Here is a 27,979-nt window from a genome sequence, read left to right as displayed (position 1 = left end):
TATTCAAAAGGCAAATGTTTATTAGGTACACTGAACTTTAAAAAACTTTCAAAGAATTATGCAAGAAATATATTTAAATATAACAGGTGTTATTGCAATTGCGCTACATTACAAAATCACTTTTCTACTGTCAGCACAATCTGAAGACCTTAATGTTATAATTGAGATAACATTACATCGACTCTGGCACACAGTTAGTGGTCTGCGCTTTTTTTGTTGTTGTTCAAAGGTCAGTTGTGCTGCACCAGGCTGTTCTTGAAGACAGGATCAGCTCTTTGCGGAACTACGCCTTTGATGTTTCAGCAAATACAGGAACTGGCAAGGAATAACATGAACTGCTGTTTTCCTCAGCAAAAAAAGGAAAATCAAAACATGATTTCAGTTGAAGATCAAATATATGAATAACAGTTCAGGAGGTAAACTCTCCTTCCATGGACAAGTAGCTCCTATTAATCTGACTCCAAATTGCTACAGGTGCACCAAAAGGAGAATGACGCCCAACTCCAGCATTTATACAGATGGAATTACTAATAGTACGTTACATTCAAGTCTCTTGATTTGCTTATTGCCATGCTGCACCGTATTATTGCTTCATATTACATATATTGAACATGAGGTTGATGACTGACAAGTCAGAAGATTCAGAAATACTGTAGAGGCTATCAACTAAAACAAGAAATTCTATGTGTTGAGGACAGGAAGCCAAAGACTAAACTCAAATCCATTGTCACTGAGGAGTGCTGGAAACAAAAAAATAGGAAAAAACAAATACTGATTTCCCTACATTAAATCTGCCATAGCACTGTAATAATGGAAGCATTCTAGGCACTTTCTAAACAAAAGGTTGAACTATTCTAGTTAATGAATGGCAAGATTTATTTCTCTTAGAAGCATATCAACAGTCCGGACAGTAAGACCGATCCTAATAAAGATTAACTGGGAGAAGTCATCCAAGGACTTTTTCACAACAGATGAAAATACAGGTGAATTCAAGGCACAGGTATTTTCAAAATTAACACACATTATTTTCTTTGGAACTAATAATACAAAGTAAGCCATAATTACATTATCAACATGCTGTACACAGGGACTTTTGTGTGCATTACTTACAAGCATTATCAGAAAATGATCACAAAATTATTCACATGCACAGATGTGCACACATAAACCAGAGCATAGACTGGAGGACTACAGTAGAAAAAAAGAAATGTTCCTGTAAATAGGGTTCCTAAAGAGTAATGTTATCAGGGCTATATACTTTGAGTAATATAAATTTACATGTAACATTGGTTATGGAAGACAGCAAGGCCAGTGTGCAGAGAACACGGGATTTGCACATCTGGCTTGGGGTTGGTAAGGGGCTGCTCACCATTCTGCAGCAATGCTCATAGCACTGACTCAATCATAATAAACTGACAGCGAGATCAATTTTTCTTAATGCCACCTGAAAGAATTCAACACTGAAGAAACCTGTGTGCTAGACATACTTTTAAAAAAATATTAATAAAATCACTGCTTGGCCCCTAACCAGATAGCAAATTTCTGCTTAAAAAAAAATCTCATCTTACCTTGTAAACTCAGTATATATTGCTCAGATTTTTTTTAACTGGGCACAAACAAACCATTTAATTTGTACTTTCTTGTGTGCATGGGACTACATTCAGATGAAAACATTCATTTTGCTTCACAGTGACCAAGTCTTGTGAGCTTCTTAATGCTCTTGGTTTTTACCATCTTCAGCGCTAGAAAACAAACAAACCAACCAACCCACCCACATATACTTGCCCAGTTGAACAATTAGGAAAAAACAAACCTTTGGCTCTCTTGAACATTGCCACCAGAAGACTGTGACCATATATGTATCTATCACTCCAACTGAGTTCAGTGGGCTGACAAACGTGAAATATTTTTACCACTCAAGTTTCAGCATCTGGATAAACTGAGTAATTACGTAAGATAATGTGGTGAACTCAAGTATCGTGAGGAAGAAGCTCAACAGTCACCAGTGTCTTTGCTCTCAAGTACAAGTGACCAAAGCTTCCTCTCTGAACCTCTGCCAAGGTTAGCACCTCCTACATCATCAGCCTCTCTCAAAAACTTGCAGAGTTTAAAATGCCATAAAAAGCTTGAGTAAATTATCATAAGGGTCCACATCAACTTAAACTGCATTAAAGAGATCTGCACTTTGAAACGTGGAAACAAGCGCAGTCTAATGAGAACTGCATTGGTGCAAATTAAAATAAAAAAGTAACAGTACGACTCTGACTCCTGGTGGTAGAGCGGAAAGCACAAGTGCCTAATCCTCAAAATGCATATCAGGCACATAGTACAAAATGAATCACGTGATGGTACAACTGGAAGAGATCACACAAATTATAACCACTTCAGCATTACCAAGGAAGTCTACAGGTAAAATTAAATGATTACCAGGCAATGCTACATGCTTGATGGCTGTGAAATGAGGGAATGCATAGGACATCTAAAAGCAGTCTCTCTACTTTAGAGTTACCAAACCTATTATAATTAATGATGGAAATCTTTTGATTGTACTAGATGACATTAATAATTTTCTCCCCTTGACGAGACAAAAACAAAAAAAAAAAAAACAAAAACCAAGCCCACCTGCTGCTCAAGCCCCTTAACTTCAAGCAGCCAGATATGTGTAATAGTGAGAGTTTAAATCTTTGAATTCATCTATACCTAAGTGAAATGCATCGGAGAATGGGTGGCTCAGGAATGCGACTTCCAAATAAATGCATCCTTCTAGAAAAATTATATGTTTTCATTAAACCCAGGTTGAACTTTTTTTTTTCCTAGTACATCTAAAAATAATAGTTTTAAAAGAACAGGCCATAAGTGCAAGTTATTTACAGATAACAAGCAAAAGAAGTTTTCACTGCTCGATTTAAGGAAATCATGGCATGGATAACTGCCATTTTAGCAATGCCCCATGCATGTAACTGTTCAGCACTTGATACAGATTCTCAAGAACTGTAAGCAGAAATTTTCTTCTACATCTACATTTCTGCGTTTACTGGTTCATTAAACACTGTCATTTTCAAAATAATAGGTAACAGTACATATATTGTTAAGAAAAGACAACTGATCTGTAAAATGAATCTTCAAAACCATAGAAAGCAGTATCTTGTTATTTACAGAGTAGTGCGGTATTATGAACACAGATTAGAAGATATCTATACATAAATGACATTGTTCTACACCTACAGAATAAAGAATGTTTAAAAACAGTTTAGCATGACAATCAACATTACAAGTCTTAATGCAAATAAGAAGGAAATGAAAGGAGAATATTTTTCAAATTGCACATCTAATGAAGCGCTCCTATCATTTTTTACATTTTTCATTTACAATGATGGCACAAGTTACATACAGTGTTAGTACAGAATATCAGTTACTGGGCAATTAACCATTGCTATTAATGGACCTTATTCACAGGTACTGAAATTATCTGTTCAAAGTAACCTTGGTGAGCAGAAACACAAGAAACTTGGAAAAGGATTAATTTATCTCATTCATGTTACATTACCAAGGGACTTTCTTTTTAGGGCAACACAAGTGAACGTGCTCAGGGACTGACTTCCTACACAGAGATTTGTATTTTATCAGTATTCTTAACATACACAGAGCAGTGTTTGGTATTCAGCCAGAAACTGAAACTTGTGTCCTTTCCTGAGGTTACAAGTTAATGCATCACAAAGTGCAGCTCCCAGTGCTCTTTAAAAGTCATGACCATATGTTACTGAAAATGATGACTCCCAGCTTGGCACAGCTTCACTGAGGGTCAGAATTTCCATCCCATGAAGAAATACTCTGGGAAAACAGATGAAGAAAGTCCAGTGGAACAAACGACGCTCCAGAGACGGTGCTTGTTTTCACCCTCCTGAGCAAGCACGGAGTCCAGAACCCGAGGCCAGGCCTGTCTCTGCAGGGGCCTCATGGTTTTTATTCCTGCCCTGGCACTGACCAACTTCCCTACTGGCTGCTGTCCTCAGAATTCCTTTGAAAGGCAGTTCCCAAGGGCTTTTTGGTGATTAACAGGAAATTAGTACACAGACAATCCTATTCATCTTCCAGCTCTCAAGTGCTGTTTCAGTTTAAGAATTTGTGCCTCAACTATACAACTGTGTACTGGAAATAGAGAGATCTAGTACAGAAATCTATGGAGCACTTATAAAAATAGCTTAATAAAAAAAAAAAAAAAAAAAGGGTCAAAATATAGGTGCTTCCTACACTTCAAAATTATCCAAAACCCGTTATGTTGGGAGTTAGCTCATATGGCTACCTGGACAGGTCCACAGATATTCTTCTGGTGACAGGAGGGACCTTTCCAGAACTACTTTGTCTGTGGCCAAGCAGCTTATACAGTAGTTTAACTGTGCTGGAGTGATTGTCTGAAGAAAGGCCAAGAAACACTTGGCGGGTACTCTGCCATCTCTGCAGATGAGATATATTGCAAAGACCAATTCATAAGCTGTAGGGTGCAACCCAACTTCCTGCCTCTATCATCAGATAATTTCTAATGTGATTCAGAAAAGCAGAAGAATCCAGAGTTCATCATCCTTTATTCCTCGAACAGTTTAGAGATAATCCGCAGTGAGCAAAGAGCAAACCCAGTAGCTTTCAGACTTCAGCCACACTATTTAAAAAATTAAGAACTGGGATTCAAATTTTGCTTCACAGATGCATGCCTACAAACCAGCGGTCACTTGTTCTCCATGTCACATAGACTTGTACTTCTGATACACATTTAGCAACACTATGAATAAGGTCCATAGTGTTCAGGTATGCAATTGTCACTGCAGTGTGTTTCAGCACCTCACTGAACAACCAGTTTCTCCTTCACAAAACAGTATTCCTCAAAGACTCTAATATTTGTCTTATGTAGCTTGTTTGGTTTGTTGTTCTTTTTTAATACTAAATCAGGCATGATCTGACATAAAATCTACTTGGTTAAGCCAAGTAATCTGCTTGTAAGAATGCTGCGCATATGAATTACAATTATATAAGCTTTTAAAAATTGTAGGCAATTGTCCTAGTTGATTCTTTGGAATTTACTTGTCTATGTATTTTTCCAATTAGCAGAACCTGAAACACCTTGCAGATATTGCTTCTTAGGACACAGGCACAAATGCTTGTGAAGGCACTTTCCGCAAAAAGCTTCCAAGATTTTAACTACTAATCACACTTAGGGCAAGCTTTCTGAACACTGGTACAACGTATTGTTACCGCTCTTGTATCAGAGCCTGTAGCAGATATAACTGAACTCTGGTTACTGGATAGATTTGTAGACTTGTTTTGTAAGTTAAAGTAACCCTTTTTCTAAAGGCACAGGATATAGTTTTCATATGACACTTAGGTAGGGAAAGGGCGTTTTCCCATTTCAGGAATCTTTAAAAAGCCTGTCTTGCAGCAGACCACTGGATTAATTCATGCAATCTTCCTTTTTTCAAGAAAAAAATTACAGTTTAAAGCCTTTTTCATTATATCTATGGATCGTCACACAGCCGTGATATGATACTGGCCTGGGCATGGCTGCTACTCCTGTGATAATGCCCGTTGCAGGGTCATAACAAAGAATAGTGTCTGTGGCTTCACCATTTTCTCGTCTTCCACCAAGGATATAGATTTTTCCATTACACACAGACATGCCACAGTTCTCCTGTTTCAAAATACACAAAGGAATACGTGATTATTTCAAAAACAAGACCTCAATTCCTGCATGTCTACCCAGTGCAGAAGGACAGCATTGTGACTGCTGTTTGTAAACAGACTGGCCTATACTATTCCCTCTTGAAAGGGACAATGCAGAAAGCACAATAATTGGGGAAAACAGCAGCACAACCCTACAGAAAAGACTATTTCACATCTAAGCTTTCACTGTGCATAGCTCAGGCAAGGAATACAATGGAATACAGCTGAACACTGTACTTGCCATTTGAACATCTGAGATAAGGAAAGCAGAACAAAGGTTTTCAGAAGAGGGACCACAGTAGGTACTATTAATGCAAAAAAATGGAAATGAGGAGAAGCACATTAGAAGAGTGTATCGTCTAACGAAGAGGGATGTAAACTGGAGAGAGGGGAAAAGCTATGCCCAAGAAAAGAATGCATAAGAAAAAGACAATGCTATGTCTTACTTGAAACCAAGAGAGATAGGATTTTACTTCTGCCTTAGAAGCAGACATGGAAAAAATATTCAGTCAAATAGAGAACGCAGATCAGAAAATAGAGCAACAGAGGGAAGGCCAGCAAAATTAGTAACAAATCTTTGTTAAGGTAGACACAGTAGAGTATGTAATCGTTGGATGTTTTAAAAACATAGGGAAACACTGACAGACACACACCTTACTACTGAGGGGACACATTTTTAAATTCTGCTTGATGTTCTTGCTGCTTAAGTCAGATACTTTCTGTGCTATACAATGTATTTTTTTAACACTGTAAAATCAGCCTTCAATATTTTTTGTTGCACTGAAAGGCTTTAATCAATTTTAAGGAAATTATAATCTTCAGTCAAAAACTGAAATATGTAGCAGAGCTTGACAAAGATCAATTTCTATGCAATAAAAATATCATCCATTATACTGTTATGCTGTTCTCCAACAGTAACTGATCTCAAACAAGAAGACTGGCCTGGCTCACAGTGACACCCAGTTGAAAAGCCACTGGTTTAGAAACTTCCTCTTCTTTGAGGTTTTGGATTATATAGACAAAGCAGCAAAAATGGAATCAGAGATGCAATTTGAACAGGGTTAAACTAGTGTACACTCATTTCATGCCAAGATACTCGAGTAAAAAAAAAATACATTTCTGACGTCTACAAGCCTTCTAGTGTTAATTACCTGTCTGCTGAATGTATTCTGTACATGCATCCAGTAGTCCTCAACTGGATCGTAGCAGTATATTGCTTTGGTAAGCCCACCAGCAACATAGATCAGATTGTTTAAAGACACAGCCGTAATACATCTTTTTGCGATAGGGATAGTTGCACGGAGCAACCAAGAGTTAGTATCGGGATCATAAGACTGAACCTGAAAACAAATACATGCATTTCAGATTAAAAAACTAACTGAAATAATAACCTGGCATACCCACAGATTACACAAGGAGAGCCAAAGAAGCAATAGCTGGTGGGCAATACCTCACCAAGAAAGTAAAGTCAATATAAATACAGGTCCATGTATCAGTAACATCTGTACATATGCAGCATAATTTTCCCAACAGTCAGGTTTAAGAATTCACAGAACTCATTAAGCCTATGATGGTATCCATGAGAAAGATCACAATAACTGTATATTATTGAGCTAATGTTTTCTGCTCTGTATTTTTTTGTATTATAATAACTCCATATTCCATTCAGCTAAACCAGCACTACTGTTCACAATGGAGAAGAGATGTACCCAGATACAATCACTGACCTTGTCAGAACACGTGTTGTCATCAGGACCACCGCCGATCACAAACAGTTTGCCAACGCAGCTGGTGACGGCTGGAGAGCTCACAGCTTCTTTAAGGGGAGCCACCTCCGTCCACCGATTAGAAAATGAGTCGTAACACTCTACGCTGCTGAGGCGGTTTTGCCCATCATATCCTCCAACAACATATACCTAAGCAAAGCAGTGAAAGCTATCATCATTCCATTTTTAGAGTCGTTACTACATTTAAATATGAAATTAAATTAACTAAAAGCTGCAAGAATCCTAATTTGCTAGGTTTGTGAAGGGACACTTTCCTTACATTTTCAATTTATACACAGAGGAGAAGACCCCGGTCTAAAAATAATAGGTAAAGACTCCCTGGAGAGTTCCATTCAGTCACATGTGGAATGACACTGCAAACACATGTCCAAAGCATAGTATTATTAATACCGAGACAGAAACTTCCTATTTGAATGGCATTTGTTAAAAACAGCATTTCTCTGCATTTCTTTTTACAGACTACATTCAGTAACAGCAGCCGCAAAACTCAATCTGAATTTACCTTTGATTTTCTGTGCTTTGCTTTTTCTTACTTGCTTACAAAAATATTTCTTCCCCTCAGCTTGTGAACTTTACTCTGCTGTTGCTTCTCTCGTATTTAAACAGCAGAGCTCATTGCTACCTGTGTCTACCTTCTTCCCCTGTTTGCTCCAGCTGCAAGTCTCATCTCTAAGAAGTTCAAGGCACACGACACAAATGACTGAGGGATAGCATGATTTTCATGTCCTTGGATAATGTCTGACTGATAAAGAGTCTAATAGTTTAAATTATTATTTTATTCAAAAATATGTATTTCTAAGATTATATATTAGTAAATACAAAATAATACTAAACATATATGTATGTTTTCTCCAGTTTTCTTACACACAGTCAGCATCCCCACTATACAAAAAAAATTAAATATACTTCTCTTACCTTACCAAGAAGAACAGCCATTTTATGACGCCATCTGCCTTTATTTAAGGAGGCAACTCTGATCCAAATGTTAAGTTGAGAGTTATAAATCCAAACATCCCGGCTATTGATTCTTCCACCTTTAAAAGCAAAAATTTGAATAAATTCGTTATTGAATGAGCATTAACCATTAAAGTGCCCCTCCACAGTGGATAAAGAAAACTTTATGTTCTTTTTAGGCGAAATAAAAGTCTATCTATGTTTATACATTAGACTGAAGAAGTCAGCTTCAGTGGATTTAAAACATGAAAATACACAGTAAGTTCTTTTACTTGTGTGCCTTTCCCAGGAACATGCTGAGATTGCATTAGATTATTTCTGGAAATCGGAATACGTTTTAGTGGCTTTTGTCTGTGCTCTTCAGATTTCTTCAGTGCGCTGCCTGGGTGAGACACTCAAGGCGTTAACTGTTTGTGTGCCTGACAGCACATCCCTCACACCTCTGTGCTTTGTGCAAACATCTCCTTTGTTTTACATTTTGTTCAAATGATGCAGGTGCTACACATCTGAGGAGACAAATTATTTTTTTTTTGTTACATTAAGGCATGGGGCTTGGTATCTAAGCCATCAGTTGTATCCTGTAATTCATCCTTTCTAAACACCTGAATGAGAGGTGTTTAAAAACCTACAGTTACTGCTCATCTCAGTGTAAAAGGCTGTTATAAATGGATCCCAAACTCAGGGGCTAAAAGGAATTTGTTTCTGTTTTACATTCCTGCAACAAGGAGCAGCTTTAACTGTTTTTCTTTAGGAGTCTGGGCAGTCATATGGTAGGAGCAAGTCACCAGCAATGTACCAGCGCTGCGGCGCTCCCAGGCAACCCGTGTTTTCAACCAGCACACAGCACGTTTTGTAGCACAGAAAATGCTGCTGGGAAAAAGCTGCTTGGGATTTTTCGCTTGTAATTTTTCCAACTGTTGCTGCAAAGAGGCCACTACTATATTTTAAAGCAGCGTACTTAACGAGCATAAGCTAGTCTTTTTAAATACAACTGATGTCCTGGGATTGGTTGTAAAAAACTGATCATAATAAACAACAACAAAATCACAAAACCCACTTTTGCCTACAATGAGATTGGTTTGGGGCTGGTGTTCACCATTTAAATAAGAAAGTGACTTTCAGTTGAGCTTCTGGGAGTTCACAGTACAAAACTCTGGAAAAAAAACCAAACCACCACAAACAACGAAGAAAAGAAAGAAGTCTTAAACTTTCTAGCATTATTCACCTGAAACAAGAATATCATTCCGTAGAGCACACACCGCATATTCAGACTTGGTAAACTCTGGAAGCTTAGCCAGTGACTTCCACTCTCCTGTTACAGGATCGTAGCACTCAGTATACGGCAAATTAAACCCTCCAACTCGTTCACAGCCTCCAACAACAACTATCACCTCAGAATAACCAGTTGATCTAAAAAAGCAAACACAGAAAACTAAGATGTACAAGATATTTATTAGCACATGAAGGCCAAATAATATTGTCTTCAAAACTGTGTGAAAATTGGAAAATTTACTATTTAGCACTGACTTCTACAATAAAGAAAAAAGAGAAAAAAAAAGCTTAAAATGCCTTAGGTTATTTCCTGAAAAAAAAAAAAAAAAAGCTGGAGGCATATAATCACCAAAACAAGGGAAAAGACCTTACAGCCAATGGACATTTTAAAAAGTGAAAAACAAGGGTAGCAGTAGAAGTAAACATTAAGAAATGCTGAAATAAAAATTCAAGCCTAAATCAAAACCTAAAACTCAGTGTGAAAAATTAAGCATTAGACAGTCTACAATGTGCACAAATAAGCCTTTAAATTCTATTCCACATTCTGATTTCTCCTTCTCCCAGCCTGATGCTTCTGCTGCATTATACATATTATTCACAGCAGTAGCAAAACTCATTATATGTTAATTCACATTTGTACATAGAGAATCAAGCAACCATCTTCAACATGCAAATCAAACTATGAACAACTTTTATCCTGTCTCTCAAATGTATAATTTCTGGTAAGTCTTAGTCAAAATCCTTTCTTTTAAGGGCATTTTTAGATTAAAGGATTCTGCATTGACAGTTATTTCAAGGACTGCTGTTTATTAATTACGTAAAACTGAATGCAAGACTGATTTTATTTTTGGTTAAGCCTTTTTGTTATGTTTTAACTTTGATCCCAATATGAACAGTCATCTCATTCATACCATTGCTTTGGGATAAAAGTCACGTGATCTGTCCTCAAATTTCTTAACATGTGCACTTACCCGCATATTAACTTAGAAATCCTGATCACGTTTTCCCTGTTTTGAAGCATCAGGAACAAATTAGTTAGCCCTTCTATCTCCTTGTCAGCATATATCATAATTTAAATACATCATATATATTTCTACTCAGAGCATTTTAAACAGGCAAAGGCAATGCTAAATGATAATGTACTATACGCTTACGTACTGAAGATATGTATCTGAAAAAGCATACTTACCCACCTGAACTAGTCAAAAGAAACACCCTCTCCAGCTGCTCAGCTTTGAAGTCACCTCACTCCTGGTTTCTGTGTATTTACTGTTACTGTTTTTTGCATTTTTTGAGGAACAACTCCGAAAAGAATCTCTCAACGGACAAGAGAGGGGAAGTTCTGTGCCAGCAAAGCATTACCCAGGAAGAGAACTTCCTTAAAAGCAAGATACTCATCATTCGCCTTAGAAGGAAGTGCAAATTCATCAGCTAATTGTACATGTGAAAGAGGTTTGTCTGTTGATTACTTTCTAGATAAGAACCAAGGCCTCCACTTATGTACTGAAAAGCTTACTGTATCGGATTATCAATCTTTGTTTTAAAACTAAATGAATCAAAAACCTTTGATCAGAAAGAGTTCTTTATGAATTACTATGATTGAGTTTTGCTCTTTAAATAAAATATTCATTTAGTACAGTATTTGAAGCCCATAGAAAACCAAAATTTTCCCAACATTTTAGTACCTATATAATCATATCCTTTCTTCAGTAAAGAGATATTTCCTCTATTACATTTTCTTGAAGGAGTCTTGCACCACATAGGTTTTAAGGTAAGTTCCAAAAGACTTTTTGCAAATGACAGAGGGCACATCAGTTTAAAAAAAATGCAATAACAGACAGAAATGCAAAGTGAAATAAAAACTTATCTCCTTGGTGGAAAACTAAAGGACTACATTAAAGCTTTCTAAAGGCAACCAAAAAGGATGTATTAAAATGTATAAATGTGATAACTTCTAACTAAAGAGTACACTCATATTGTTGTCAGACAGCTTTGCAGGGACTGTGCGATTCAAGAATTCACAGGTACATGAAAATCTGAAGATAACTCAAAGCATACAGAAGGAAGAGCCTGTTTTGTTTTGTATATGGAAACGTATTATTGCTGACAGCTTAGAGACTTGCTGTGCAACACAACGGCAGGGGACAAGAGACACTTAAAAGGAGCAGGAGCGACAACCTCAAGATGTCACTATGCCGTTACAAGTACACAACTGAAAAGCTCTTTCAAAAAGACCTTCTGCACGTGTCAATGATGTCTAGCGGCAAAAGAGCAAGCAGGCAGCCGTTACACCACGTTTTAAATTTTTATCTATTGCAAGTAACTCTTCACTGGCTTCAAAAAGAAAAAAAATCAACTGTCAATTGCAATTGATGCTTTTTTTTAAACAACTGGTAGAACCCACTTCACCCATAAGTTCGTACATACCCATACAAGGAATCACAATTAATTTTCAGAAGTTTCAGTAAAAACACTGGCATAGGAATTTCTGATCCTGCAGCTTGTCTCCTTTTAGAAACAGTTTATATAAAAAAAGAAATTGGAGGAAGGTAAGAAAGAAGTAAAAGAGCTCTCCAGCGTTTTTTCTTTCCCCAAATCCCCCCAGAAATGCCCAGAAAAGGTGTGATGAAAACATGGGAGGGGAAAAGGGAACCTGGTAACTGTTATGAAACACGATCTCTTCTTTTTGCTATAGGCAACAGAAACAAACAGCAAAGAACTATTCCATGAATGTAATATAGAAAAGGGGAAAAAATTCCTGCTGGGAGACCAGCCAGTTTTTCTCTTTGTAAATTACTTCTCTTGTTCCTGCCTACTGGAATACACAGTCCAGTTTAATAAGCTCAGCAGTAAAACCAACAAAACCCACAAAATCCAAAGCAACAGCCTCCCTCCTCCAGCTTCATAAATCACCTGTATTAGGCAAGGTACTTCATTTCCAGACTGGAACGCTACCCTGAGGCTTTCCAGGTTATCAAGAATGTACACACCATGCAGGCCCACAGAACTGTTAGGCCTCAGTGTATTTGCTTCCTTCATCAAACTGAGTAATAAACGTACAACGAACACCACATCAAACACCATAAAACACAGCCCCCCTCCGACCGCTCAGAAACACAGAGGTGTTTGATCTGAGTTCCATCATCCCCCCCTCAGGCCCAGGCTCAGGGTATGAAATGCCTCAGAAACTGTCATTGCACCAGTTTCCAAACTGCCACGAACCCAAACTTTGCGAAGACCCTCCATGGCAGAGTACAGCGTAGAAAACCCGGCAGCAGGGCCGCGAGGGGTTTAAGAAGAGTTTGTTCTCTCACGGCAGGATTGAAAACTGTAAAGCCACTCACGGGGCAAACGCTTTTCACCTATAAGCAAGCCTTCAACACATGCCAGAGAAAACAAAGGTTCCCTGTACAGTCACTGTACAGCAACCACATATGACTAAGAGTAAACAAAGAGGAGTAACTCCTAACACAATCTGTTTGTCCAGACCAGATCATTGCATCACCTGAACACAACACATGATTTTATAACTACAGCTTAGATCAGCTGGAGTTAACAATAAACTATCGTGTCAACTGTCATGTGGAGGTAAAGCTTTTACTGGGAAAATATTTTTCAGGAAAAAAACCAAAACATAATCACTATTGCTCATAAATGCCACTAATGGACTCTTCCTCATTTCTTCATGCAACTTCAGTCACCTATTTGGGTAACACATTATTAAGTGGCAGTAATCCTGAATTATTAAAATGTCATAGAATAAGCATGAAATACTTCACGCACTGCTCCATAATTCTTTAAAAATGCAAGATTTTGTTTCTTTAAAGTTAAGAACCTGTTGTTCTGCTGTCTATTACAGATCTGTGTACTACACCATCTGTAAAGTGTTTGTGATGGAGTAGGCAAATGCTCTGGATATGCCCATCCACATCCTTTATAGTATATTGCACACTTACAATATTTTGTTATAACAAGAAGGTTGGGAAATGGAATAATTTACCTGCTGCAGCACAGTTATTTTCAAGACACTGCTATTATGTGAAATATCTAAGGATGTCACCTAGTGAGCATTAATCTTTAGAAAATATTTCACTTGCAAGGTAATATAACTTCACTTACCTGAACAGTCATTTATTTCCTAGCAATAAAATCATCTGTGCAAAAAGACTCGCTTACGTACATGTGTGAGGTTCATGCGTTGTGGGCAAGTACAGAAGCGTAACTGTTCTGGCTCCAGAATGCAAAATAAAATAATCTGCAAGAAATGTTTTTCTAGGCACGTGTATATCAAACATCTGTACATCAAACTATGTTCTTCTACAGAAATAAGGGGGGAAAAAACATTTACTCACCTGCGTGGCCTAGTTCTGGGAGACATCATCTCATTTCCAAGGATGTGGTATCTCCTGGCCTCGTGCAGCAGCTGGTAGCACTCTGGGGAATTCTGAATCAGCTGGTCCACTTCCACAGTCTGAACAAAGTAGTTTGGGTGTAACAACGGGAGCCTGACATGCGTCAGAAGTTCGTGCAACACTGGTCTGCGCAACTCTACTGCCCGGTACACCCAGCGCATGACAGCTTCAAACACCATCTCCTCCTTAGTGATCACCAGTTCGTCACTGCAAATGTAATCAATAAGCTCATCCTTCCCCAGTTCAAGGAATTCTTCATGCTGGGACACATCCTCAAATGTCTGCAGTGCAAAATTCCTGCACTTGGTGAACAGCGTCTTGAGCGAGTGCGTATCTGCAAAGCGCTGGATTCCCAGGCAGTTGCAAGGATCCAGCTGTTCCTCTAGGAACTTGGCGCAGGCGTCACGCAAAACACTGATCTGAAAGAGACTGGATGTTTCAAAGAGATACTGCACGTTCTCTGTGGTGATTTTCACCTTGCCGGTGTATACATACTGTAAAAAACAATCCATAGCTTCAGCAAAAATGCCGTTGATCTCCACCAGCATCTCTCTGCTCTCCCTGTGATCGTTGCAGAACATGGCTCTGAAGTAGCTGCTGCAGGCTGAGAGAACTGCTCGGTGGCAGGGAAACTCCCTGCCTTCCACGCAGATAATAACATCTGTGAACAGCCGGCTGTCTCGGAATTCATTGAAGATCTGGAGAATGCTTTCGGCATGGGATGATCCCGAGGAGAAGTCGAAAAACTCCGGGCCTGACAACGACTTTGGGTCCATTTCAAAAACTTTCCGCTTGGTTGCAGGGGAATCTCGTATCCCACTATCCTCTCTATTCAGTCTGCGTCCCAATATTAGTACCATTGTTACATCAGTTGGCTATAGAGTCATTGAGAAAAGTTTGCAGAGCTTCTCCTTCACAGTGCTACGGTCTGAAAAATTAAAACACTTCAGTATTCAGTCTGGTATTTTCTTAACTTCATCACGAGAACTAGACAAGATACGTGTTCGGTCACTCTAAGAATTGGTACAGTTTTTGACCTTTACTAGAGGTCTCACAGTATTACAGGGCAACTTACCATGCACCTTGTGCAGGGCAATGCAGCATTACCTGCTACACATTAAATACAAAATATACCCATTGAACAGGTGTCATGGATGGCAAGTTCTGAATGTCCCAGCACCACTGGCACTGCATTAGCACTCAACATTAAAAAACCCTGAGATCTTGGCTCCAGCAAATCACCCAACTGACAGAAGCCAAAGACTTCCTGGATAAAGATCCAGAGCTTCAGCTCTTCTCAGCTCCAGCACTAGTCAAAAGGGGGGGGGGGGTGGAAATCGGTTGAGAAATCCCTCAATTTTCATTATAATGTCTATCATAATGAAGTCTTAAAATACCAGTGTTTAATAACATTCAGCTATCTCCATGAATAACCTTGACCTAAAGTTTTTACCTGTTCATTCTTAGCATCTCAAAATTAGTTCACTGATTATCTAAGATTCAATTAAAAATGAGTGTAAACTGCTAGTGCACAAAACAGAAGGAAAAAGAATTACATTTGTCCGTGTAAAACTATTGAAAACAAGAACCAAGGGCAACTTACCGAGGACAGGGAGATTTTCTGTTGTACAAAGTACCACTAGCAAGTAATCATTAGCAACACTTTTTGCTCAAACACTTTCCAAATACCCAGAGTACAACACTCACCCCAGCACACAAACACACAATCACATTATCAGAGCACTGAAGCTGCAAAAATCAAGTACTCAAATGATAGCGTATGCCAATATTAAAGTCTGCAAGTGAAGGAAATGCAGCTGATTTTGCAGATAGCATGTGTTACGGGGAATGTGATCAACCAATCTGGCAGCAACAGAGCTTTCTGCCACTCCTGAGCTTTAAAACAAAGGGGATGAACGTCCACCAAGATATACTGAGGCAGCAAGAGGCTGGGCAAAACACCCTCTTAGGTCTGACACAGACATCATTCCAAATACACATAGTATTTACTTGTATGCCTAGAAGGACAGGCACTGAATTATTTTAAAGTTCACGGACATTCTTTTCATGCTTCCAAGAGGTTATATTCAGTTTCCCTCATTCCCCACTTACAGAGTCAGTAAACGTCACCTCCTCACAGCAACTTCATTTCCTGACGTGCCAGCATCGTTAGAGCTGCAATTACCCAATCCAAGTCTGGCTACATCACTGCTTAATATAGAGCACAACGAACACACTTTTTTTTTTAAGCAGGCTTTTTACACAGCACCTTTAAAAGGCACCATCTTAACCCAGAGTGAGGGAGGAACGTGTGCTGTACATTTACTCATTGAGAAAAGAGGTTGGAAAGCTGTCACTTCCCATATAAAATCTTTTACACATATTTACTGGTGGATTCTTGGTACAGCTCATTTACCCTGCAAAATACTTCATTTTATTTGGAATTAAAATAGGATCGGTTGTCCCTTTGATGCTAGAAAAACACTGTTGCAATGAGCCTATCTAATAACTGATGGCTTCAGAGACATTTTAACGAGACATAAACAGCTGATGTTCTATCCCATGTATTTCACAACCACGTTACCCTGTAATGATGCAGTCTGTATAAAAAACAAAACCAACAACCACCTCACCAGCTCTGTTGCTATCACCCTCACCCTTACTTTGAACTTTATCTGCCAATTAATTCCATACTACTCAGCACAAGAAAGTGGGTAGAAATGAAGCATCAGCAGTAGAAAAGGGAAATGTAGCAATGAAAATATAAACCCTAAAGGCTTGATTCCAGTGTCACAGATTCACATCAGAAGTATTTCACTAAAGCTAATAATGGAGCTTTTCCAAAGCAAAGTTAGCCTGGAATCAGAAACAAGACACCGGCATATTGCAAGAGAGGGTAAAGCACTGCAATGAAGTACAAAAAGCCTGAAGATTAAATGTTTCTCATTATGTGAGAAGTTAAGACTTAGAAAGACACTCTTATTACACAATCACTAATAAATGGAAACCAAGGTTGTGGGTTAAGACTGTTCACTGAACGAAGCAATGTCTTTATGGTTGGAACAACACAATATTAGTGGTGAGCAAGTGAATTTTTTTTTGATGTCCCAACGGTTTAAAGAAATGGAAGACTAAAAAAAAAAAAATCTCCATGGAACAAAACCTAATCAAGGGGATATATATTGCAAATTCACAAACAAGAGAATGGAAAGGATAAAGTATTGTGCTCTATTGCAGAAATTACTGCTTTTGAATACACTAGGCTTCAGTTTCTATCCAGCTAATTACTTCTGCAGGTTTGCTTAAGCAAAGTACATTTAGAAGACCATCAGTAACATTATCACACGTTCAGCTGTCAGATACACACGTGGCCGCACTGCAGACCTTCTCTGGCAGTTTTAAGATGTCACCACCTCATGTTTCAACCCGAAAGCTGGAACCACAGAGGGGAATCCGTGCCCAGCGCCGAGATGCTAAGTGTGCAAAGGAGGGAAACACCGACCCGAGGATACACCTGCCTGCACCTTCCGTGCACAGCTAGGTGCTTCTTACACAGCCCTGCAGACTCTGCATTGTACAGCACCAATTGTTTGGAGAATTTAACGCTGAAATATCTTCAGTAAGTTTAAGCAAAGCAAGAGACAAACAAATGATTTTTTTTTCCCAAATGCAACTATTAGAAATTATTAGGTTAAAAAAAAGTACAAAATGCATTGGATGGCTTGCCTGAACAAGGATCAACAAGGACAGATCTTAAGCAAATCAGGGAGTAATTTTTAAAAAATTGAAAGCAAAAACAAGTCACACTTTCTATCAACAACTTTTAAAAGTGCTTTACAGAAACAGCTCCAACACAGATGTTACCTGCACATCTCTAATTTGAGCTGGGTTCACCAGAAGTTCAGGTTTCTCTGTTTCCTTAGTCTATATGTTGTCTGTAGGTTTGTCTACACAAGGTGTTCCTCAGAAATAATCTAAGATCCCAATTCAGAGTCTGGTAAACGAAGTCTATTAAATGTTTTCCCTGACAGCTTCTATTAATAAATCAGTAAATCCTCCTCTGCAAATTGTTTTTATGTTACACCAAACTCCTCCTTCCTCTGCCGCAACATCCTGGAGTATTTTACCTCTCTCCCACTGGCTCTGGCAGAGCTGTTTTTCTGTCCCTTCTGCATCCCCAACCTCCTTTGGTCCGTCACCAAAACTGACCAGGCAGCGATGGGAACACACAGTCAGGGCTGGTGACACCTGAGGTGACACCTCCTCACCAGGTGTGCCCCAGCTCCACCTGCAAAGCTCCCCCTCGGGGTGCAATTCGGGGAGTACCTGGGGCTGAGCTGGGTCAGCTGCTGCCACCCTGTGCCCCTGGTGACACCTGGGGCAGGCAAAGGGAGGTGCTGCGAATGGGCAGCACCAGCCTGCAAAGAGTCACATCTACTGCTACCTGGTACTGTATTAGCAACAGCACCCCAGAGTAACACAACCAACATTTAATACAAATAAACAGTATTTTTCTTCTGAGGCATGGGAACTATAACTCAGGATTGGGCAACTCTAGTTACTTCGTTTGCCACTTAAAATGATCTGCAGATGCGCTTTGTCTCAGATGTCTGGTTACCACAAGAGTCAGAGAAAACAAACTCCCAGTTCTATCTGCTGCAACACACTGCCTAAACCACAACACGTGCTCTAGTTTGTTTTCGTTTAAAGGAAAAAGGCAACGGGGGGGAAGCATAACCTTTCCTTCCGCCAAACCCCAAATATAGTATTTATTTTTCCTTCTTCTCTGTGACACAAAAAGACCAAAATTGTTGGTTTTAAAGGACTTCTTTATTCTTCTTTTACAACAGAAATTGAGGATTTATATGCTTTTAACATGAATGAAGCCTTTAAGAATACTGAGTGACTAGTAAACAACAAGTTGAAGTCAGCAAGCTGCTTGACATAGTAAGTTACTGTATTGTAGAAGTCTCTTAACATAAAACACTATTGTGATTAAATAAATATACTCTAAGTGCCAAAATTCAATAGTAATCAAGCTAGTGACACACACAAAAATATCCCTAAGTATCCTCAAAATGACCCAGCAAAACCAGGAACTGATCCGTACACGAAGCTAATGAGTATTAAGTAAAACAAAACAGCAAACCTAAACCAAACAAAAAACAAACAAGCAGCAAAAAGGTACAACTCTGAACTGTGCAGAAGTCTTCAGGTAACCTTTTGTAAGCTAAAAGGTCACCCAAAAGGACACATGCCCCAGAGGAAAAAGCAAAACGAACCAAACCCACAGCATATTATCATTAATGCGTGGGGAAGAGACTGTGAAAAAGTAAACACTCTTCCACCTTAGTTTCACTATCACTTTACACATATTCAGATTTTGCTTAGAAAAACCAAAACAGAACAAAAGCCCCAGCCATTGCTCGCATCCCAATAGTGTGTTTCCAGGACTTCCAGGGAGTTCAGACAACTGCTTGTAAATTTGAAACACACAAACAAATTGCAGTAACCAAACAGCACAGTAACCGCCAGGCTGATATAGAACCCAATTAGATTACTCTTACCTAAAGGAACAGGAATTTTGAGTATGTAACAACGTGGAAATCGGATTAACACATCGATGGGTCCCTCTGAACTGCTGTGCAGGGAACGCAGAGCACGCAGTACAGACGGCCCTGGAGCCCGAGCCCGCCGGCGGCTCCTGCGGCCCGGCCGGGGACTGCACCCCGCTCACACTGCGGCCCCGGGGCAGCTGCGTGCGTGCACGGTTCGGTCCCGACACACGCCCAACTTGTTGCTGCCCCGGTTTGCTACGTAAGGGAGCAAAGCGTCACCCAGACAAACTCAGCAAAACAAAGGAATTACGGAAAAGGCCGGTGCGACGGGGGCGTCCCCCGGCTGTTTACTGGCGGGGCTGCAGACGGCCGCACCAGCAGAAAATGGCAGCGCCCGGCGGGAGCAGACGGGGTTCCCGGGCTGGGAGAACCGGACACTGCATAGCACAGACAGCAACCGCCACCGGCGGAGCCGGGGCTTAACCCCGCCGCTGCAGCGGGGAGAACCCGGGCACCCTGCACCCGCGGGCCAGGGCCCCGGGCACAGCAGCAAACCGACACCCGCCGGGGTGCGGAGACCCGCCACCTCAGCCCCACCATGGCGACAGCAGCACCTCGCCCGGCCCCTGGTTGCCGGGTGCGCATGCGCAGTGCGACTGTCTCCCAGCCCGGTACCCCCTCCCAGAGCCGCGACGCGCACGCGCGCCCTCCAGCTCACCTTCACCCCGCGCCGCCTGAGCGACAGCCAGCCCCCTGCGCCCTGCCCAATCCGCGGCGGCCCCACGCCAACTCCCGCCCCCCCAGCCTGCCTGCCCAATCCGCGGCCGCGGAGCCCCCGCCGCCCGGGGGGCACGGAGGGGCGCGGGGGAGACCAGACCCCCGTTACGAAACAGCCGGGGGCACCGTGTACCCCCTGTCCTGCTCCGCCGACCGGACAGCACCGCCCCGCCCCTCCCCGCCCGCCGGGCCCCGCTACCCGCACACAGGAGTAGGGGAGTGGGGGGAGCGACACACATACACACAGCCGACAGGTCCCGCGGCACCGGTGCTGCCAACAGCCCTTCCCCGCCGTGGCACCGCTGCGGGACCGCCCCGCGCTGCCCCACCGCGGCGGCTAACGGTCCCGGCCGGCCCGGCGCCTTTCCCCGCCTCCGCGACAGCCGAGCCCCTGCGGAGCCCCGCGCAATTCTCCGGGGGCCACCGTTCCGCCGCGGGGGCCCCGCCGACACCCGAGTCCCGCTCCCGCAGCGCGGCCCCGCGCCGGCCCCGTACTCACAGCCGGGAACGGGCCCCGCCGCGCTGCGCCCCGCGGGAGCTGCCGCCCGCGGGGGTGGGGTCGGGTGGGAGCGGAGCGCGGCGATGCGGTGCGCTCGGGCCTCTCCGCCGCTGCCGGTCGCGCTGCCAGCGCCGCTCAAAACAAAGGGGCCGGCGGGGCATGTGACCTCGAGCCACCGCACATGATGTCACGGCGGCTCCGCGCGGCTCTGGGAGCTGTAGTCCCGTCGCCCCGCCCGAGCCTGCGGTCCCGCTGCCAACCGGCCCGGGACGAACCGCGAACGGGAGGGCCCCCAGCAGCCCCTGGGACCCCCGGGGGATGCACACAGCCCGGTACTCCGGGCCGGACCCAGGCCAAAGTTGCGGGAAGGTGGGTCGGGATGGCACCGTGCACAGGGACGCTGCTTTGCACCAGCTCTGGGGAGCCCAACCAAAACCCCTCCACAAAAGCTGTCTCCCAGACTAAAGGTCTAAAGACTAAACCACCAGGTCTCTGGGTAGCTTTGCAGTCTGCACAACCAAAATGGAAACTATGACTGTACACACAAAACATCAAACAAAAGAGGACTTTTGTCTACCTGAGCTGCAGCTTCGCCTACTTAATATCGAATTTCCAACTGACGAAGCTTTTCACCGGTTCCTGGTCAGCAGTAAGACAAAACCACAGAAAGGCAAGGTTAGTTTTAAGCTGGGATGTGAGGAGCACTGCTGTCGCAGCTGGAGGTCGCAGTGGTGGCAGCCAGTCAACTGCAAATATAAAAGCAGGACCCTAGTGTCATTGCCGTGCAATTTCAAGAGCAGGTCTGAGCCTGTCCTGGAGCCCAAATTCACTTCATATCCAAACTATTTGGACACCGGCCCATGCTCCAACACAAGCTGATGGAACATGCCTGGGAGTATGGAAATTTATTTTTGCTCTGCCCTTTAGCATAAGCAAACTTGCAAGTCCATAATGCACAGTAGCGAGGCAAGGGCAGGGACATGCATGCTTAAATTAAGTTCATTACCAGGTACTAAATGAGGCCTTATGCAATGCTGTGGAGCTGATGTAGGCAGGTAACTGGCTGTGTTCTCCTTCCTAGAAGGATGACCTCTCCCTTTGCCCCTTACTGCCAAGGGAAAGGAATATCAATTCTATTAGCTGCCACCTACTTTGCTCTCCTAACTGTTAGATATCAATCCCAGGTATAATCTTTACCTTTTAGTGAACCCACACAATCTTCTGACCTCAGGATATTCTCCTGTTGCCTCTTCAGGCTCTCCCCAGGCAACGTACGCAGTCTCGTGCTCTTTGCAGTAGCTGACGGTGCTGCTTCTCTGAAACTATTAGAAGAGCAGCATGTGCTCAGGACTCCAGGACTGATACTCCCTGGGGCAAACCAGTCTCAGATTTTCCTAGGCTAAAAAAGCCCTGCTTTTCCCTGGGGTCAGGTAAATTGCAGCTTTGCAAAACAGTCAGAATTACTAATTAAGAGGTTAAGTTTCTGAAAACAGGCTGAAAATATCTATTGATTTTGGTATGTAAATTGTTTTCATGAAGACCTTAATAAATTGAAACCTTCAACCATGTTTCTGCTGAACTAAAACTCAGACTTGCTTTACAGATTTAATGACAAGTGAGACTGTTCAAGCCATTTTCCATCTTTGGCCTGGAAAAGCAAGAAGGACCCCAAACAACATAAACAGCAAAGCGAAAATCAGCAGACAGTTCACATTGTACAGTAAAGTTGCATTTCGATAACTTATTTCACCCACTGAATATAAACAAGATTAATAACCTTACTTGTTACAAAGACATTAAATCTAGAAAGTATATTACCTAAGAAAAATTATTTGCTTAAAATAGATCTTCTCTTATCTGATATACCCTCTTGTCTGCCCCAGTCCTTTGAGTTTGTAACTCTTGAGGTCAATGCGACTATGTAGAGTTCACTTTAGAAAACATAACCAGGATTAAAGCAGTGAGTCACGGGAAGGAAAAACATTGAAAGAGGGTCAAGAGATCTCTGAATTGGCTTGAAGGAGCTATCTGAAGGGAGTATGTTTACTCCAATAAAAACTGCACATGGCAAAACCATCTTGTGTGAAGAGGGTAAATGGAGCATTTAAAAAGAAAACACTAATTAAAAATATTCATTGAGCAATCAATTGTTTCATAATGTGCACATGTATGCATGCAGTCACATCCAGACACTTCCAGTCCTGAAAGCCAACGTCACCGACAATGTCTGAAATTAAGGATACTTGAGTTGCTACTACATCCTATTGCTCTTCATTCCTCTGCTAGCAGGGGCATTGGCTGTTCTTTCTCAAGCTGCCAGGCATTTCTCTCAAAATAAGCAGCTGCACGCTGCCTGAGAAGCTGAAGGCAATTATTAAAGATTACTCACTTCTACAAAGCTTCTTTGATACTTTTTTAACAATGTAAAGTACTTGCAAAGCATTTAAGGCCAATATTTTCTGAGGAGGTCAGTGATTCTGGAGATGTTGAAGGCATCTTCAGGGCACTGGAAAGGTTAAAACCTAAAATTAGAAGCCTGCGTGAAAATTCTGGCATGCATCCACCGACGTTCATGTGTTTTTCTGGTGGTGTTGGATTTGAATACCAGCACCGTCAGGCACTTTTCACATGCATTTCAACGACACGGTGTGCCACCTAACTGGGTCAGTGCATTCCTCCAAAGAAAGACATTAACTATTTTGGGAAGTCGTGTGCTAGCATGCTCCTGAGAATTTTTCTCTACTGCGGAGAGCGTTGTAACTCCTAACCAGATTTTTCTAAAATTAAGCAAAGCCCAGATGTTTTTCAAGTAGTTCAAACATACAGAAAACAAAATCAATGAAAATCCATGGTTTCTTTTTAGTAGTTATTTACTGCTAATGGACACCTACCCTACCCAGCCTGGGGAAGGGCTCGGAGCTGAATGAAAGAAGAGATGAAAATGAGCCGCAGGAAGCTGACGAAGAATACGAAGGGAGATGACAGCCTAAGTGCCATGTCCCTTACCCTGATCGCTAATCAGAGAGAAGAGAGCAACATTAAAAACCCTGAATGCAACATGGGGAATGTAGCACTGTATAAAAGAGAGAATTTAGACATCTAATTAAAGATGGACAACAAGTGCAGGCTAATAACTGACAACGAATGAGCAATATAAGAGATGTTATGAGGAGCTGTGGAAGGAAAGGAAGGGAGGTGAACCAAATACTTCTCAGCACAAGGGGGGAGAATAGACTCTGATGTTGCTAGAAAAAGCTTTAGTGGACAGAAAGCTCACAAAAAGAAAGAGATGATGTTGAGTGACATCATCATTGAAGATCCCGATTGAAGTAAGCACAAAACAAAATGACAGAAGCCATTCAGCAGGATTACAAACAATAGTCTGTACTGTCTGAAAAGGTGACGTTAATAGCAATTTGTGAGGAAGAGCAAAAGAGTGTTTTCAGTAACTCTTGAGGAATTTACTTTTTGAGTATGCCAGGAAAAAGTGCTAAGGTGCACTAGGTGAAAAGGAAGAGGTGTATGGAAACAGTATTATAAATAAGAGTCTGGATTTAGATGAGGATGAAAGTACAGCAAAGTCTTTTCGCAAGATAAAAAAAGCTCTCAGAGGAATAGAGAGAACCCACCAAAACTTGCTAAAATCCTTCCCTTCACTTCGAACAGACTTGCACCATCATCCTGCCAAAAGCCCTGTGGGTCACAGTGACTTGAGCAGAACTGTTGTGGATAATAGGCAGGTACAAGCTTCTCGGGTGGAAGGCACTTTTCCAGGACCGCTCCCTTTCAACCTCTCCTCTCCCCATCACCTGTTGAAGATGGCAGCTGCACCAGGAAATGTCATCTGCGACGCAGATTGCTGCGCTGGTGCTTGGACAGCTCAGGGCCCTGGCAAACCAGTACTCCCTCTGCCCGGACACCTCTTACTCATCTTTTCCATCCTCACTGCCTCCTGGCTGGCTCTGTAGATCCCCCTTTCCTCTGGCCCCACATGCTGCACGTCCCGACCCTTTGCTCAGGTGGGCAATGCGTCGCTGGGTGTCCATCTGCAGTGGCGGCCATGCCACAGGGGTGACACGGGGCATCCTCTGCAGCCAAACGCTGCACTCATCCCCACATGGCAGTGCCGGGCTGGGTGCCGTCCCATCACCGGCTGCTGGGCACTTGCTCCTGCTCAGCCAGGGAGACGCTTGCATTACAGACTATGTCCTTAAGCACAAAAGCCTGGCAAAACATCAATAACATTTTTACTAATTCAGCCCTGCAATTAGTACTGCATATCCCCCTGTACAGCCCGGCCCCCACTTGGCCAGCCCATGTTCCTCACCGATGCACAGCCCCTCTCTCCCAGTTCATCCCAGTAGCCATTCCCTGCTGTAGGCACCTCATGCCAATGGCGCTCCTCTGCAGAAAGCATGTGTCGAATTTTTCCGCCCAGTATCTCCCATCTCCCAAGCCTGGGAGACAACTATGGGAGTGTAATTGCAGAGCTGAGAAGAATGAACATTGCATCACTGCCGCTATAAACACTGGACTGATTCTTTTTTACAGCCCTTACAGTATCGAGACACCGTGAAACCAGTACCTAACCAAGGGAGACAGTCTGCTGCTGTTCGTCTGATTCTTCTCTCCAGGGAGAAATAAGAAGCAAAAAAATAAACGTTGTTTGAGCTCTTGTTGGCCACACAAGACCAAAGACTTGAAGGGAGTTGTTGCAGAATGGCAGACAGACAGCATGTGCAATCACTAACTAGGTACCTGCAAAAACAGTTGCCCGAGCTGATGTGGCGTTATCACTATGTTCCCACCCAACCCCGTAACCTCAAGCGCAACCACAACCCCACAATTGTACGCATTAAGAATTTTCTCACGAGTATTTTTTCACACATCCCTACAGCACAGGCCTTCTCTCTCTGCCACGCTGCTGCAGAGCACCCTGCTGCAGAACTCCAGCTCTGCCCTTTAGCCATGCTTAATAGCTCTCTCCAAACCATTTGCCAATGCCAGGACCAATTAATAGGCAGGAGCATTGCACCGCTTCATCTCTGAGACCTTCAGGCATTTCACAAGTTAAATAAATCCTTTCTCCAACCCAAGTGACCATGAAAAGCTTTGTCAGTGAAGCAGAAAATAAGTCAGGTTTAAAATAAACATTTAAGTCAGGTTTAAAATAAACATTATCTTGAACCGGCGTGTGCATGCCACCATCCCAGATTTGGGAATCTCAGAGTGGCAAAGCTACCAGTGACCTCCACACTTGCTGGTCCATGCCACCAGCTACATCTGGTGCAGCACAGCTCGAGGAACAGAACCTAAGCTTACAAATTAGTTAGCTTGGACTAATATCCTTGCTAGCCCTAACAGTGACTGTGGGACAGCAAGTTCCAGCTGCAGGAGCAGCCAGCCTGCATGCTGAAGAGGTTCTCACACTGCTCTGCTGCTGCTGTGCTTTTGAGCATCTTATAATTGTGGCTGCCCCTTCACTTTGGTCATCAACAAAGCTTCATTGGGTAAAGTTAACCCAGGTACACGCAGCTTCTCCTCCATTACTGGCACTATGGGGAAAAGCAATTCCTCTCCAAGCTGACAAGACTTGGCTCTCAAAAGATGGAGGAATCATAGGATGCTAGAAAGACAACTGGTAAGTTTGTCCTCAAATTCCAGGCTTCCTGCACCCAGCAAAGCAGCATGGAAAAAAGCCCTCGACTATCCAGCAGTCACCGTTGCGATTCACCGGTCTGGCATTCCCAGCCCAAATGCTGCCTTGGGCATGGAGGGGTGGGGAGGGATGTGGGAACAGCTGCTGTGTGGACACAGCTGCTTTGGAGTGGCACCCAAAATCCCAGCCCAGATCAACACCCCGGTCTCTCCCTTCTTCATAAACAAGCTTTCGAGCACCTGCTCTGATGCCTAAAATGGGACTGTCCCTGGACCTGAAACACTCCTATGGAAGAGAGCTGCATGCTGCCCTGAGGAGAGTGCTCAGCTCTGTTAAAACGCTAAGCCATACTAAAGCAGTTTCAGATCAATGGTCCTGGACAAACATTTATCACACGAGGACAGGACAGAAAATGGTAGCCAAAATAATCTCAGGAAAAGCACACTTAGTGAACGTTTGCAGATTCCAGTGCAGTAGCTAAATCAACATGTTGTTTTGCCAAGAAAACATTGTGAAATCTGCGGTTTATTCTTTGATCCTAAGCCTTCCCTACCCATCTATTCACAAGTAGCATCATTAGACAGAAATGATTGTAAAAATAAGATTGGTTGGTTGCTGATAATAAACAGAAAGTTTTGTTGTGCCATGGCCAGCTACTAGACTTTTCTGGTACACATCAATATGGTACTGAACCTTGAAGAAAAAGGAAGACATAAAATATTACATAAGGTATAACAGGTTTTCTTAGCTTTTTATGTTAACATTTCAATATTTAGGAGACAATACTTTGTAATTTTAAAAGGGGAGGAGAACTGAAATGAGCAACAAGTCATTATTGTAGGCAGGAAGTAATATAAAGGCAAATACACGCCTCATTTCTTTAGATGCTTGTTATATGTATGTTATTTATATTTTCCCCTAAAATTTAATAAACCTAATAATGCACATCTTTTTTTTTTCTAACACGGAAGCATATTAACAAGAGTATGAAATTCTGAAGCTCTTCTGACTTTCCCTGGGGCAGATACCATGGAAATGGAAATGACACTGGAATGTTAAAATCCTCCAGTCTCTTTTTAATGGGAAAGTTATATTGTTTTAAATCAATACCAACTGGCAGAAAAATTAAAGTAGCATTTCTAAAGTTAAGAATCTAAAATCAGAAACGAGAAGCTTCTAAAAGTTACCTGCTTTCTCAAGTCTAAGGTGACTTTGGTCCCCTCTTTCTCCAATGTCACACCTCCAAAATTTCACACGTAGTCAGCTGCACCTCGGCTCCCTCCCCGATGCTCCGGAACACTTAACACAGCCGCTGAGCTGGGCTCCACCTCCTGGCCCTGATACCAGCC

General features: G+C 42.2%; 1 protein-coding gene across 4 annotated transcripts; it reads right to left on the bottom strand.

The window, feature by feature from the left end:
• KLHL24 (kelch like family member 24) lies at positions 1 to 27,925 on the bottom strand. Of its 4 annotated transcripts, none has more exons than XM_065844200.2 (7): positions 27,818 to 27,925; positions 14,078 to 15,065; positions 9,679 to 9,863; positions 8,415 to 8,533; positions 7,440 to 7,628; positions 6,864 to 7,052; positions 1 to 5,680 (listed from the first exon to the last, which is right to left on the bottom strand). In XM_065844200.2, exons 2-7 carry the CDS (start codon positions 14,995 to 14,997, stop codon positions 5,480 to 5,482), a joined length of 1,803 nt encoding a protein of 600 aa, XP_065700272.1. In that variant the 5' UTR covers positions 14,998 to 15,065; positions 27,818 to 27,925; the 3' UTR covers positions 1 to 5,479. The 4 variants fall into 4 exon arrangements, with proteins under 4 accessions (XP_065700272.1, XP_065700274.1, XP_065700270.1 ...); XM_065844202.2 differs by lacking the exon at positions 27,818 to 27,925 and adding an exon at positions 21,549 to 21,685; XM_065844198.2 differs by lacking the exon at positions 27,818 to 27,925 and adding an exon at positions 20,972 to 21,115.
• Positions 27,926 to 27,979: the final 54 nt, after the last annotated feature.

The sequence above is a fragment of the Patagioenas fasciata genome, chromosome 9 (genome assembly GCF_037038585.1).
Source record: "Patagioenas fasciata isolate bPatFas1 chromosome 9, bPatFas1.hap1, whole genome shotgun sequence".
Taxonomy (NCBI): domain Eukaryota; kingdom Metazoa; phylum Chordata; class Aves; order Columbiformes; family Columbidae; genus Patagioenas; species Patagioenas fasciata.
This window is presented reverse-complemented; position numbering and strand designations above follow the sequence as displayed.